We start from the raw sequence: 15,079 nt of genomic DNA, 5'->3' as shown, positions 1-15,079 counted from the left end.
AGCATGTGAGTAAATATATTGATGTTGAGAAATAGAGGTCTTACTTGGGAGAAGAAATATACAGATATGGAATGGGAAAAGAAGAAGAGCCTTGTGATGTTATATTGGAACAGAATTGTCAATATCAGTTCATGATGAAAAAAAATGTTCCTAACTGTTCAGTGAAAAGGCCTAGAAGCAATGAAATTCCAGTAGGAATGAGTGTAACTAGCACCTAGATCTTGGACACTAAATACTGTTCCTTACTAAAAGGAACCAAGACTCCTTGGAGAAATGACTGATTCCATATTTGGAGCAGGGAAATTAATGAAGGCATATCACAAGGGCACAGGAACCATTTTGAATGGGTTCCCACTGGCCAAGTGTGGGATGATTTGAATGTCAAAAATAAATAAATAATGATACTAATGAATTACAACACATTGAATAAAAAACTAATCTATAATTCCATAATTGTACTTAGAGAAAGCTCTTTTTTAAAAATGAAATCTTGTCATTTAGAGCAATGTTAATGGACCTGGAGGGTATTATGCTAAGTGAAATAAGTCAGAGAAAAACAAATACTGTACGATTTTACTTATATGTGAAATCTACAAAACAGCAAATGAACAAACAAAACAGAAACAGACTCATAAATACAGAGAACATACTGGTGGTTGCCAGAGGCAGCAGGGCAGACAGATGAAATAGGTGAAGGGTACTAAGAAGTACAAACTAAGTCATGGGGATGTAATGTACACATAGGGAATATAGTGAATAATATTTTCATAACTTTGTATGGTGACAGATGGTAACTGGACTTAACTGAGGTAATCATTTCATAATATATAAGAATACTGAATCACTGTTGTACACCTGAAACTAATGTAATGTTGTACACCTGAAACTATCGTAATGTTGTATGTTAATTATAACTCGGAGAAAAAAATGCTAACACATACAAGGAATGATAAGTTTATAGAATCATATTTTGCAACCACCATTGTAATAATGATTCACATAAGGATATCATTGTTTGCTAAAACCATATGGTGAAAAACTATTGGGGAATAGAATATTCACACAGTTTGAAAGCATAACCCATTGATTAATTATTGATTACAAAGAGAAAAAGTACCTTTAAAATAGAGAAATCTGATAGACGCTACCTTAACCAGTTATCAAACTGAAATCATTAATTGTGGAGCAAAATGACATCATGTACCTCCTAATATGATACACTGAGGACATATCACCTATATTGTATTGCAACAAAAATGTTTAGCCTGGATCTAAGAATCAGGAACAACTAGACAAATACAACGTGAAGGGCATTCTTTAAAAAACAAGCCTGGGGCTTCCCTGGTGGCGCAGTGGTTGAGAGTCTGCCTGCCGATGCAGGGGACACGGGTTCATGACCCGGTCCGGGAAGATCCCACATGCTGCGGAGCGGCTAGGCCCGTGAGCCATGGCCGCTGAGCCTGCGCATCTGGAGCCTGTGCTCCGCAACGGGAGAGGCCACAACAGGGAGAGGCCCGCGTACTGCCAAAAAAAAAAAAAAAAAAGCCTGGACATTTTAGAAATGTCATTGTCACACTCACACAGAGTAGGAAACTTATAAATTCAATGTGTTGATCCTGATTGGATCCTGGATGGAAAATATATATATAAAGGATATTATTGGGATAATCGGTAAAATATGAACTATATATTAGATAAATTTCTTGGGTGTGATATTGTTGTATTTTAGTCATGTAGGAGAATGTCCTTGTTTTCAGGAGATACATGCTAATGAAATATTTAGGGGAGAAATGTAATGATGTCCAATACTCATTCTTAAATGATTTAGCAAAAAGTAGTGTAAATTTAGAGCTAAGATGAAGTGAGAGGAAGCAAATGTGGAAAAATGAACAGTTGCTAACCTAGGAGAAGCATATATAGGTATTCATTTTTACCATTCTTGCAACATTTCAAATTTAAAATGGGGATAGTAAATAAATAAATGAACAACTAGAGAACGAGAGATTTTGAAAATGAAAATAGTCATTTCTGAAATAAAGTCAAGAAAATCTCTAAAGAGTAGAGCAAAAAAAGAGAAAATAGAGGAAAGATAAGAAAACAAGAGAATTAGTCTAAGAGGTCCAACATTTGACTAATGTTTGTTCTAGAAAGAGGGAATAGGAAAAAGGGAAGGAAATAAGTAAAGAATAATACCCCCAAAATGTTCAGAACTGCAGAGCATGAGTTTCCAGATTGAAAGGGCCTACCAAGAACCCACCACAATAAATGGAGGAAAGAAAAATAAAAGTCAAATTATCATAAAATTTCAGAATTGAGCATAAAGAAAAGAACTTAAAAGCTGTGAGAGAAATATCTCTGGGCAGGGTGGGGACTGAATAATAGATTACCTAATATAGTTGATTATGAGAAAAATACTGTTCAGACAGGCTTAAAGTTTAGAGAGAATTACGAATAGTGACATAGAAAACTAAGCAAATGAATAAACAAGGCAGTTACTATGTCCAGGCAGAATAAAATATTATGAGAAAATATATATAAAATCCTAGTACTTCACTTGGCTCAACAGATAATACATAGTCATAATAAAGTACATACTGTGTATTAAATAACATTTATGATATAACCAATGTTATTAGGAGAGTGAAGAGTGAGGCATTGAGAGTGAAGAGTGAGAGTGAAGAGTGAGGCATTAGGAGAGTGAAGAGTGAGGCATAGTTAAAAGTGCTGAATCTCATTAATATGTATATGTGTGTAAATGCCAGAAGAAATAGGTACAGATTTGGAGATGAGATATTCAAGGGTGGAGAAGGAGGAGACAAAAGACTGTACTTTCTGTTATAAACTTGTAATTATTAGCTGACTTTTTAAGCTGTGTACATTTATGCTTTAATACAAATAAAAATAATTTAAAACATAATATACATTTTTATAGCAGGATAAATTTTTTGTGATTTATTTCATTGGTTTTCTGCAAAAATAATTCCATTATTTCTAATACTTTTTGATGCAGTTTTCATTGAGGATTTTTTTTAATTGAAGTGTAGTTAATGTACAATATTGTGTCAGTGACTCAGCTTTTTTTTTCAGATTATATTCAATTATAGGTTATTACAGAAGGTTGAATACAGTTCCCTGTGCTATACAGTAAATCCTTTTTGTTTATCCATTTTATATATAGTAGTTTGTATCTATTAATCCCATACTCCTAATTTGTTCTTCCCTCCTCCCCATTCCCTTTGGTAACCATAAATGTGTTTTTTATGTCTGTGCAGTGAGATTTTTATTTTTTTTACAGTGGTAAATAAAAAAAAATAAAATACATAACCATGGGGACTTCTGTGCCAGTGAAGTGGTCCACAGATACCAAAGTTGAGGACTACATTCAGGATCCAGAGTTCATATAGCTGAGCGAAATAGTTCCTAGACTGTCCAGCCAGCAATCAAGGAGAAGCCTTAAATTTAACCACTCAGAAGTGGGCACACACAAATTTCAGTTATTTTGCTTAAGGGTATATTTGTAAAGGTCCTCTCACCAGGAGTACCAGTAAAAGTGAAAAAATTACTTTTGTCTCCCAACATGTTTAGCAGTAGCTGTCCGGAGACAAATTAATTGTAGATAAGAGTTAGAAATCAATATCAATTCTATGCAATGTTAAGTTTAATAGCCAGTGTTAAGAAAAATAGTTACTGGAAGAAATAAACTTTTCATGGAGAAATATTTTTTATTTTAAAGTACACATAGGATTTTGGGATATTTTTTTTAAATCCTTTAAATCTCTATAAATAACAGTGCTTTTGTGTAAATTTGATTTACTGATTACAGAAAATACCACCTTTAGAAAATCTTCACCTTCCTTTTCTGCTCTTCAAAATGAGAAATGAAACATTCAAATTTTATTTCCTTTAAGTGAAATGGTGTATGGTGTATGGAATTTCATAGCTTTTTGTTCATTGGACTGATAGCTCAACAGTAAAGAAGGCATTCCTACCTCAGTTTTTCCTATTTGTACTATAATGAAGAATTGGGAAAGGTATTTTAATGAATGCAAATCTTTCAAAATTCTTGCTTAGAAAGTATTATGTATTTTCAATTATTATGCTAGTTATATGACTTTCTCTACGTTTCTCTTGTTTTTGCTTATTAGGGTAAGGTGGCTGAACGTGGTACCCACCATGGTTTGCTTGCTAACCCAGGCAGTATCTATTCAGAAATGTGGCATACACAGAGCAGCCATGTGCAGAACCATGGTAATCCCAAATGGGATGCAAAGAAAGAAAATGTGTCCAAAGAGGAAGAAAGGATGAAACTACAAGAAGAAATTGTCAACAGTGTGAAAGGCTGTGGAAACTGTTCCTGCTAAGTCACATGAAACCTTTTCTTTTCTTTTCTTCTCTTTTTTCTTTTTTCTTCTCTTTTCTTTTCTTTTTTCTCCCTCCCTCCCTCCCTCCCTCCCTTCCTTTCTCTCCTCTTTCTTCCTTCCTCCCTTCTTCCTTTCTTTTTTTCCCTTGACTACACATTTGCACTAAAGCAGAATTGTTTTATTAAAAAAAATCATACATTCCCATTTTCTATAATCCTTCTTTTAGGTAAGATTTATTTGGAAAGGGAATTGAGTTTTACATCTTTCACAATCTATTTAATGTGATATTTATATTTATCCCCAAATTATTTTCTTGTTACTGCCTTAGTTGTGGTCAAAGCATAATTTTTGTTACTATTTGACTTTACCCCATTTCCATTGTTGAGGCCTGATAGCCATTTGCTATCCATAACCAGATGAATCAGATTGGTTTCCAAATGTTTTGTAGTTTTTCAGACCTCCTTTATGCTGACAATTTAGATGGAAAGTGTCTGTTTCTTAAAATTTTTTTAAAAATAAAGAAGAGAGTGTAGGTTCATTGTTTCTCCTCCGCTGCCCCCATTGAAATACTTCAATGATAGTTAACTATACTTACATTTTAAAAATTATTTGCCACTATATACCTTTAAGAGGAAAAACCTTGACTCTCATGTTGGTATGTAGAATGTTCTTCATCATTAACCAGCATTGTAACTGTCATCTAGTGGTGGGAATTTTATTTTTCCACCAAATGAGGTGTTGCTTTTGTTTTGGACCAAAATTTATACATTTCTTTTTAAAGACTCATAAACCCTGATGTAATTTGAGAGTTACCATACTGGGAGTGATCTAAAAAGCTTAGGAAGTTAATTGCCTTTTCTATTTCCATCTTAAATGCACTGCTTTTGCTATCTGAAGTTATACAAAGAAACAACCAAATGGGATGTATGCACGCATGCATGTGTGTACATGTGTATAAAGCAACATCTACTTAAAAATTATTAATGACTTTTAGGCAAATAGGAGAGGATTTCACATATATTTAGATGATCAGGACTCTAATCTGTGTTGACACTTCAGAATTACTTTATTACTAGGTCTTCCCTTCCTTTTTCAGTAGTTTAATGAGTTCCTTTAAGCTTGAAATAACAAGGAGGAGCCCAAACAAGATAATCAAGAAATAATTAATAAAATGTTGGTATATATTCACTTAGAAAGCTCCTCTCCCTTTCCAACTTGAATTTGCTTTAATTTGTTGATAGTAATCGTTCAGCTTGAAAAACTTGTGTATCATGAACAGCCACATAACTATATAATGAGGCTTTATTTCTCAGAAAGTTCTTAAAGTATTTATTTGTCTATGGTTTTATTGTCTTTTAAGTGATAATTTGGTATGGGTGAGATTAATTTTTTTTCTGATTTGTATTGTCACTAGTAGGTAGATATCTAAACTTATCTAAACTTATTGGGTCTGCTGTTATATAAAGGTGATTTGATAAGTATCTTGAAGCCAGTATTTTATGGTTAGTCTTTGAAAGCACAGTAAGTGGTGCAGGATCTTGCTTTTGGAATTGGAGTTAACGCTGAGATGCGTAATCAGCTTCAAAATGGGGGGTTTTGGACATTCTTACTCTGAAGCCATAGACGTGATTGCTTTTCTGAGGAACAACAACAACAAAAAGTCCTTTGAATAACCCAGCTGCATTACTAGAAATGTGGTTAGATAGAAATTTTGCTTCTGTTAATTCCTTCTATACATTTCCAATGTTGCTGATGGAAAATATTTAGCTTAGTTGCATAATCAAACAGGTAAGATTGAAGTAATCATTAGTAATATTCATTTTGAATGAATAGTGGTATTCAAAGTAAGTGATTTTGTGATATGGGAAACGTATAGTCAAAGGATAGGACCTGGTGTAGGCAAAGGGTTGAGGGCTGGGGCGCAGCTTCTGCAGCTCTCGCTGGAGCCGAGACGAGCGCCCACCACTGCCCACTGCCCGCTGCATGCACCTCCACGCCATGGCTGGCCTCAACTCCCTGGAGGCAGTGAAACACAAGAACCAGGCCCTGCAGCAGCAGGTGGACGAGGCGGAGCACCGCGCACAGGGCCTACAGTGTGGGAGCTGGATGGCGAGCGTGAGTGGTGAGAGAAAGCTGAAGGTGATGTGGCAGCTCTCAGTTGACACATCCAGCTCATTGAAGAGGAGTTGGGCAGGGCTCAGGAACGACTGGCCACAGCCCTGCGCAAACTGGAGGAGGCAGAAAAGGCTGCAAATGAGAGCAAAAGAGGAATGAAGGTGATAGAAAACTGGGCAACGAAGATGAGGAGAAGATGGAGGTTCAGGAGATGCAGCTCAAAGAGACCAAGGACATTGCTGAGGGGGCTGACCACAAATACGAGGAGGTAACTCGTAAGTTGGTCATCCTGGAGGGTGAGCTGGAGAGGGTGGAGGAGCGTGCCAAGGTGTCTGAACTAAAATGTGGTGATCTGAAGCTGTGGAGAGGAAGAAGAGCAGGGCCGGAAGCCGGCAGACACTGCTCTCTGTGGAAAGACTGGGGCGCCTTTCACTCCGCCCTGCTTCTTAGCAGCCAAAGGGGTGAGGGGTCAGGCCTGCGAGCTGCAGATCATGGCACTAGCCTTGCGACTCTGGCGCCTCCTTCCTTTGGGACATAGCACTGCCCTGGGACCTCAGCTTCCGACGGGTGCTGCTGGAAGCTGCGAGCAGTGCGTTCTTTGGTGACTCCATGGCGCTGAGGTGATGGGAAACCCAGGAGCTTTCAAAAGAAGTCTTTTATTCTCTGCCTTGTCTTATTTGGGTTTTGAAGCTTATCAAGTCATTTCCCAGGCCGCTGTGGTTCATGCTACAGCCAAAGTCTTCAGAGTTGAAGAAATCCTTGAACAAGCAGACTATATGAAAGTGGAGAAACAGAAAAACTTTACCAGTTGCTATCCCAGTACAAGGAAAGTGAAGATGCAGAGTTACTCTGGCGTTTGGCATGGGCATCACGTGTTATAGCTCAACTCAGTGGAACCTCAGAAAAGGAGAAAAAGCTCTTGGTCTATGAAGCCCTAGAGTATGCAAAAAGGGCACTAGAAAAAAATGAATCAAGTTTTGCAGCTCATAAGTGGTATGCAATCTGTATTAGCAATGTTGGAGATTATGAAGGAATCAAGGCTAAAATTGCAAATGCCTACATGATCAAGGAGCATTTTGAGAAAGCAGTTGAACTCAACCCTAAAGATGCTACCTCAATTCACCTTATGGGTATTTGGTGTTACACATTTGCTGAAATGCTTTGGTATCAAAGAAGAATTGCTAAAATGCTGTTTGAAACTCCTCCTAGTTCCACCTATGAGGAGGCCTTAGGCTACTTTCACAGGGCAGAGCAAGTGGATCCAAACTTCTACAGCAAAAACTTGCTGCTTCTAGGAAAGACATATTTGAAGCTACACAACAAACAGCTTGCTGCTTTCTGGCTAACAAACGCCAAGGACTATCCAGCGCACACAGAGGAGGATAAACAGATACAGACAGAAGCTGCTCAGTTGCTTACAGGTTTCAGTGACAAGAACTGAGAATTTTTCAATGAAATATCTAAGAAGCAGTGCCTTTTCATCAAATTATAAAGATAATAAATACATTAACCATTTAAATAAATAAATAAAATGTGGTAACCTGGAAGAAGAACTCAATGTCACTAACAACTTGAAGTTGCCAGAGGCTGCATCTGAAAAGGAGTATGAACATGAAGAAGAAATTAAACTTCTATCTGACAAACTGAAAGAGGCTGAGACCCGTGCCGAATTTGCAGAGAGAACAGTTGCAAAACTGGAAAAGACAATTGATGAGCTGGAAGAAAAACTTGCCCAGGCCAAAGAAGAGAACGTGGGCTTACATCAGACACTGGATCAGACACTAAATGAACTAAACTGTATAGAACCAAAACAGAAGAGTTTTGTTCCAACAAAAACTCCAGAGCTCCGTGTCTTTCTCTTCTCTTGTAAGAAGTTTCTTTTGTTATTGTCTCTTTGCTTTGCTGGAAATGTCAAGCAAATTATGAATACATGACCAAATATTTTGTATCAGAGAAGCTTTGAGCACCAGTTAAATCTGTTCCTTCCTTTTTTCAAATAGCATCAGGTTTTTCAGCTCTATTTTTATCCTTAAATTGCATTTATTCCTGAGGTAGGCAGGGTATTTCATATTTAGCATACTCTCAAGACTGAGGGCATTTGGCTCCTGGGAGAATAGACAACCCCACACTTTTAAAACACAGATTCTGATGTCTAGTCATGGGTCAGTTTAAAAGGTTGAAGAATATCCACCGTTGGTCACATTATAGGAGGCCAGGAACCATCACATTAAAATGGGTGGGGATTTTCCATCCAGAGCAAAAAAGGGGGGTGGGGTTACTATGGGAAGTCATAAACCACACAGAGGTTAACCTAGTCATCCTGGCTCTTTTCCACACTCCACCATGCAGAACAAACATCCTCTGAGCAGTCAGCATGAGAATGCTTGGAAAAGAGTCATAATAATTACCCAAATGTTTTCTAGATAGATCCTTGATATGCTCTTCTCTATGCTTCTTTCACTCTAAAGTTGTTCTCTGAGGAGCTGATGTCTTATTCCAAGATGTCTTATTCCAATAATGACCCATGCTTATCTGCTCTGATATGAGGCCATCCACTCAGCAGGAATGAATGTTGTAGAATTCAGTCCTATTCAGAGAAGCCATATCAAAAAGACTGCTAGCCATCAATAGTTGAGTAAGACTTTCTGTAAACAAATATTGGACAGAATAGCCCTCTGTGACAGCAAAGTAAGGATGAAAAAGTAATTGGCCTAACTTCATCTCCTCTATCCTCCAGGGACTGGCAAATTGGAGGTTTACTTATCTGGAATTTTAATTCCTTCTTCAGGACCAAGTTAATAAAAGACCAGGAAACTCCTGATTAAACTGGATATGGAGTATTTTGTAGACAGGGCTGCACAGTTTGACTTTGTTAGATTTCTGCTTTCTCAGTTAACATCTCAGAGCTGGAATATTCCACATTCCCCAGCAGTGTGGGGGCCAACTCAAGTTTACAATTCTGACTAAAAATCACCCTGCTTCTAGTTTATCCAAATCCTCTGCCCCTCACTCCTATTTATTAAGCATCACACTACCCAGGAGATACACTAGCAAATTGTGTAATTGAATAAAACCCACACTTTTCATTTAGATTCTTGCAACTGTATCATATGTAATAGTATCACTTTTCTACATTTTGGTCAAATAAATTTTTACATAAACTAAAAAAAAAAGATAGGAATGTTTTTAGGGTGGAGAAATTTCCCCACTAAGAAATTTGAAGCTGTTTTCATATGATTGGAGGTGGTCTCTGGTGGTCTCTACACCATTGGGTCATTGTGGTCATTAACCAGTATTTTCAACTAATAAAAAATTACCTGAAAAACTCAGTTATTGTAGGGGCCACAACTAAGTCATATATTTTTCTCTTAACTCCATCTTTGAAAGGTGGTTCTATACAGTGACATAATAGACAAAAGCTTCCTAAAATGATTCATTCAGAGGAAATGCCAAGAAAAGGGACATTTATTATAATGTACTAATTTTACATTACAGTATTACATACACAAAAGTACAAATTTCTAAATCAGTGTTGCAACATAATGTTTTCTTAATGTCTTGGGATAGATAAGCTACAATTTTGGAATATGGCCTCTGAAAATGGAGCAAGGGATAGGGTTTTGTTTCTTAATATCCCTTTATTTTTAAGATTGAAAATTTTACTTTCTTCCTAAGGGAATCCCAGTTTACAAAAATTAAATTGAAACCAAGGTAATTTGGGATCGTGAAAACTGGGCCACATGCCTTCCTGCAGGTTTTTAACATAGAAATATCTTGGTGAGCAGATGGGCTCATTTGGAAATTTTTGAACAGCTCAAGTCTGAGGGTCACTTATGAGAATCAGAAAGAGGCCTTAACATTTGGATAAACTCAAAATACGCATTTACTTCTCCTGTGCAAGGATTTGCACCTTTTCTATACCTTTAGTTAAATATTTTGCCTTTTCCCTTAGACGCTGACAAAGCTCAGTTTGTGAAGATGGCTAGTTTAAAAATATGTTTTGCTTTTAAAGGCAAGATATTTAAAGATTATGTTTCCTTATTTCTAGATCACTTTGTGCACACTGCCATCTTGCTCCTATCCTTCCTTATTGCTGGATGTCTCAGGGAGTAGCAACTTTTGCCAATGTATATTCATAATTCTCTTACCTTGTAGGTTTATCATAGGATATTCTGTTGTGGATTAGTAGTTGAAAGCATTTAAATACGTTTGCAATGGCAGCTTTCTTAAATTATAGAAAGGTCCCTTCTCTCCCTGCATTGAGTATATAGATTTTGAATGTAAATTGTATAATAAATGACAATATAAAGTCAAATAAGCTGGTTAAAACTGATTAGTTAAGACAAAATGACTCTGAGGGAGGTTCTTTACCAGATTTATTGTTACAACAATCTGTGCAGATAATCAGTACTAAATAAATAATATGACTTTGTGACTAGGAATGGGTTTCCCATTGAAGCAACTCTTCTGCAATGCATAGGGAGAATTAGTATTTTGCCATTCACACACTCCAAATAAGTACAGATAATTTAATAGACACTCTGGGAGTATGGCCTTACAGCCTTATGCAAAAGGTGAAAGTTTGAAATTGTCTCAGAGGAAGTAATTGTTTGCACTGCTCATAATATGGGTAAAATGGTAGCAAATTGTAGTGCTTTCACTTAGCATTAAGATGTCATAGTTTTAATGACCAATCAGTGAAAGGCAACTTTTTGTTGCCCCCAGTTTCTCAGTTCTGATGATTAGGATGGAAACCTTTAAGGTGGAAAAATGTCTTGACTGCAAACCACACATTAAACTAGTATCTTGATTAGCTAGGTAGAGTTGGAAATGAAGTACATGCTCTAATTAGAAATAGGTTGGAACATTTTGGGTTAAAAAAAAGGCAGTGGATTGTTTACATACTTCCTGTTCTCACACAGCTACAGTAGAATATTTTTCACTGGTGACTTCCTGTTCCATTTCTGTTTCATAAAGTCATTGGATTTTAGAGTTGGAAGGAATGTAGAGGTCCTCTAATACAATTTCTTCAATTCTACAAATGAGGAAACTGTACTTCAGGAGAAGTCACTGAGCTTACTGTTAGCCAAGTTGGGATGAAAATTTTGGGTCCTGACACCCAATCCATTTCTCTTTTTGCTGAACGACATTTCCACTCAGAAGTTATGTTCAAAAATATATTGACACATCAAAAAAATCTACAAACAATAAATACTGGAGAGAGTGTGGAGAAAAGGGAACCCTCTTGCACTGTTGGTGGGAATGTAAATTGATACAGCCACTATGGAGAACAGTATGGAGGTTCCTTCAAAAACTGACAATAGAACTACCATATGACCCAGCAATCCCACTACTGGGCATATACCTGGAGAAAACCATACCTCAAAAAGAGTCATGTACCACAATGTTCATTGCAGCTCTATTTACAATAGCCAGGACATGGAAGCAACGTAAGTGTCCGTCGACAGATGAATGGATAAAGAAGATGTGGCACATATACACAATGGAATATTACTCGGCCATGGAAAGAACCGAAATTGAGTTATTTGTAGTGAGGTGGATGGACCTAGAGTCTGTCATACAGAGCGAAGTAAGTCAGAAAGAGAAAAACATACTGTATGCTAACACATATATACGGAATCTTAAAAAAAAAATGGTTGTGAAGAACCTAGGGGCAGGACACAGATGTAGAAAATGGACTTGAGGACACAGGGAGGGGGAAGGGCAAGCTGGGACGAAGTGAGAGAGTGGCATGGACTTACATATACTACCAAATGTAAAATAGATAGCTAGTGGGAAGCAGCTGCATAGCACAGAGATCAACTCAGTGCTTTGTGACCACCTAGAGGGGTGGGATAGGGAGGGTAGGAGGGAGATGCAAGAGTGAGGAGATATGGGGATATACGTATATATATAGCTGATTCACTTTGTTATACAGCAGAAGCTAACACACCACTATAAAGCAATTATATTCCAATAAAGATGTTAAACATATATAGAGAGAGAGAGACAGGTGAGACATCCAGAATGGTAAAGTAAGGGGTTCAGTAGACCCTCTAACAAAACAACAACTTAACTGGTAAAAGTTATTTTAAAAAAAAACAATCATTTCAAGTATCTAGAAATTGTTCAAATGGCATAAAGCAAATGGAGAAACATTCATTTGAGAGATTAAGTCTCTGTAAGGACAGCAGGAGTCTGTGGCATTTGAGGAATTACCCACATACTCTCCACCTCACCATGTCTTTGTTACAGAAGCTCTACCCTTAGTGCTCTATTCTCTTCAGGTGTGGTGAAGATGTTAGGGAAAGGTAGGGCTCCCTCTCTCCCCAACTCCTCTGGGGCTACAGTTTCACCCTGGCAAGGTAGCTGCCTGCATTTCCCATCTCCCCAACACTGTGTTGTAAAAACCATTCCAAGTAGGCACAACCAAGAGTACTGGAGATCCCTTCCACCAGCCAGCCCCACTCTTAGGGTGGAAGCACTACTCCATGCACAAGCTGAGTATACTGGGGCCCTGATTTTTTCCACCTCAGCTAACTCAAAGGTTAGAGGTTTCACTCAGAGAAAAACCAAGAGTACCAGGGACTGCTACCATGCCCTGGTGCCCACTCAGAGTGGTGGTTTCACTCTGGGCCCCCCTGCCTCTAGCTCTGGTTCAGTGATGCAGAGGTTTTTTCCAAAGGGAGAGGCACTCAGGACATAAAGTTCCACAGGTCTGCCTCAGAACACTGACTTCATTGAAACAGAGCATGGAGAACTCCATCCCTAAAGGAATTGTTAAAAACAATGGAGATCTTGGTGGAGAGCAATTTGGAGATGTTGCAAGCAAAGCAGCAGAGGAGCCAGAAGTTTAATAGAAACCAGAGGGAGCCCAGAGGAGTCCTCCTGCGAGTACAGTCAACTCGGGATTGAGAAGACTGTGCATGTGCTGGGCTGCACCCACTCAGGACAATCAGAGAAGAACGTGGGACAGACTCAAAAGCATTTCCCAATACATGCAGACCCATCAACACATGGCAAAAGCTTGATTGGCACAAGGAACTTGACCAAATACTGACTGAACAAAATGTTGCTCTGACCCTAGGAACACAGGCTTAAAAATAAAATCACATTCATTCCTGGCAATCTGGAAGACTGTATGTCCAAGGCTGTGCCCTCTCAGAACAGAGAAGGTACCTCCAAGCTATACTAGTCCCTGGCTGAACATGGGTCAAAAGTAAACTTTCTGAACTATGATAGCATCCTCCAAGCACACGCATATCCAGTGGTAAAGGGTAAAAATCTTACTGACCAGTAATTGCTTTATGCCAAGCCAGGGGCAACCCTTAGGTAGCTAAACTAAAAGATAGAGAAAGGTGATATCAGACTGCATACTGCAGGGGAAATAAACAACCAAGCAAGTAAGAATCCCCCAGAGGAAGAGGATCATTATCCAGAGATGATATAAGATACTACATAAAATGTCCAGTTTATAACATTTATAAAACATGCAAAGAAACAAAGTTACCCAGATGCACAGGGATTGGGGGGAGCAGGCAATAAACATTGCCTTAGAAAGGCCCCAGATGATGGATGTAGCAGAAAAAGATTTGTCAATAAAGAAATAGAATTAAAAAAATAAAAAGAACCAAATGGAAATTCTGAAGTTGAGAAATACAATAAATGAGAAATTTACTAGAGGAGCTCAGTAGTATAGTTGAGCTGACTGAAGAATCAGTGAACTTGAAGATAAATCAATAGAGATTATGCAATCTGAAGACCAAAGAGAAAAAGTAATGAAGAAAAATAACTTCAAAGAAATGTGGAACACCATGAAGCATACCAATGGGAATATGCATAATGGGAGTACCAGAGGAGAGGAAAGGAGCAGAAAAGCAATATTAAAGATATGGATGGAAATGTCTAAATTTGATGGAAAACATTAATCTACACATCAAAGAAGCCCAACAAACACCAAGTAGGATTAATGCAGAGATCCCACACTCAGACACATGATAGTCTAATGTTGAAAGCTAAAGATGAGAAAACTCGTAAGAGCAGCAAGAAAAAAATGACATCACATACAAGGAAACTCCAACATGATTAACAGGTTAAGTTTCATTAGAAACAGTGAAAGCCAGAAGACAGAAGGATTACATGTTCAAATTGCTGAAAGTAAAAAATTATCAACCAAGAATATTATATTCAAAACTATCATTCAAAAATAAAGGTGGAATAAAGATGCTACCAGATAAATAAAAAGAAAGTCCATTGCTAGTAGACCTATATTACAAGAAACAAAGGGAAGTATTCAGGCAAAAAGCAAGTGACACCAGGCAGTAATTCAAATCCACATGAAAAAACAAAGCACCAATAAAGACACTCATATAGGTACTTACAAAAGAGAGTATAGGTGCATGTTTTTCCTTTCTTAAGAGACTTAAAAACTTCTTTTGACTTAGAAAGCAACCACATGAAATAATATGTGTATCGTTCTTCTGTTGGGGGTGGAAACAAAGCTGTCTTGGAGTAAGGAAATGATAGCAGATGATACCGAGAATCTACAAGAACAAATGAAGAGAGCCAGAAATGATATATAATATGGTCAATATGACAAACTA

At 37.6% G+C, this 15,079-nt stretch overlaps 2 protein-coding genes and 1 pseudogene across 8 annotated transcripts in view; all 3 read left to right on the top strand.

Annotated features, from left to right (window-relative positions):
- Nucleotides 1–4,565, top strand: part of ABCB7 (ATP binding cassette subfamily B member 7) — a 139,941-nt gene extending 135,376 nt beyond the window's left edge. For 5 of the 6 annotated variants that reach the window (XM_004283812.4, XM_004283813.4, XM_004283814.4 and 2 more), the window contains one exon: nucleotides 4,146–4,565. In XM_004283812.4, the coding sequence (XP_004283860.1) occupies nucleotides 4,146–4,361 (216 nt within the window). In that variant the 3' untranslated portion in view covers nucleotides 4,362–4,565. The remainder of the gene's footprint in view (nucleotides 1–4,145) is intronic. The other variant, XM_049705088.1, reaches the window with a different exon arrangement.
- Nucleotides 4,566–6,329: 1,764 nt separating this feature from the next.
- LOC101284135 (tropomyosin alpha-4 chain-like) lies at nucleotides 6,330–9,649 on the top strand (annotated as a pseudogene). The gene is made up of 2 exons (XR_183627.4): nucleotides 6,330–6,826; nucleotides 8,016–9,649. The product of XR_183627.4 is annotated as a tropomyosin alpha-4 chain-like (transcript).
- LOC101283880 (regulator of microtubule dynamics protein 1-like) lies at nucleotides 6,815–8,478 on the top strand. Its single transcript, XM_049705150.1, is given in 2 exon segments — nucleotides 6,815–7,247; nucleotides 7,250–8,478. Coding segments are annotated over 2 exon segments (816 nt in total). The 5' UTR covers nucleotides 6,815–7,099; the 3' UTR covers nucleotides 7,918–8,478.
- Nucleotides 9,650–15,079: the final 5,430 nt, after the last annotated feature.

Source organism: Orcinus orca, chromosome X (assembly GCF_937001465.1).
Source record: "Orcinus orca chromosome X, mOrcOrc1.1, whole genome shotgun sequence".
Taxonomy (NCBI): Eukaryota; Metazoa; Chordata; class Mammalia; order Artiodactyla; family Delphinidae; genus Orcinus; species Orcinus orca.
Note: the sequence above shows the minus strand (reverse complement) of the source record. Positions and strands in the feature narration are given on the sequence as shown.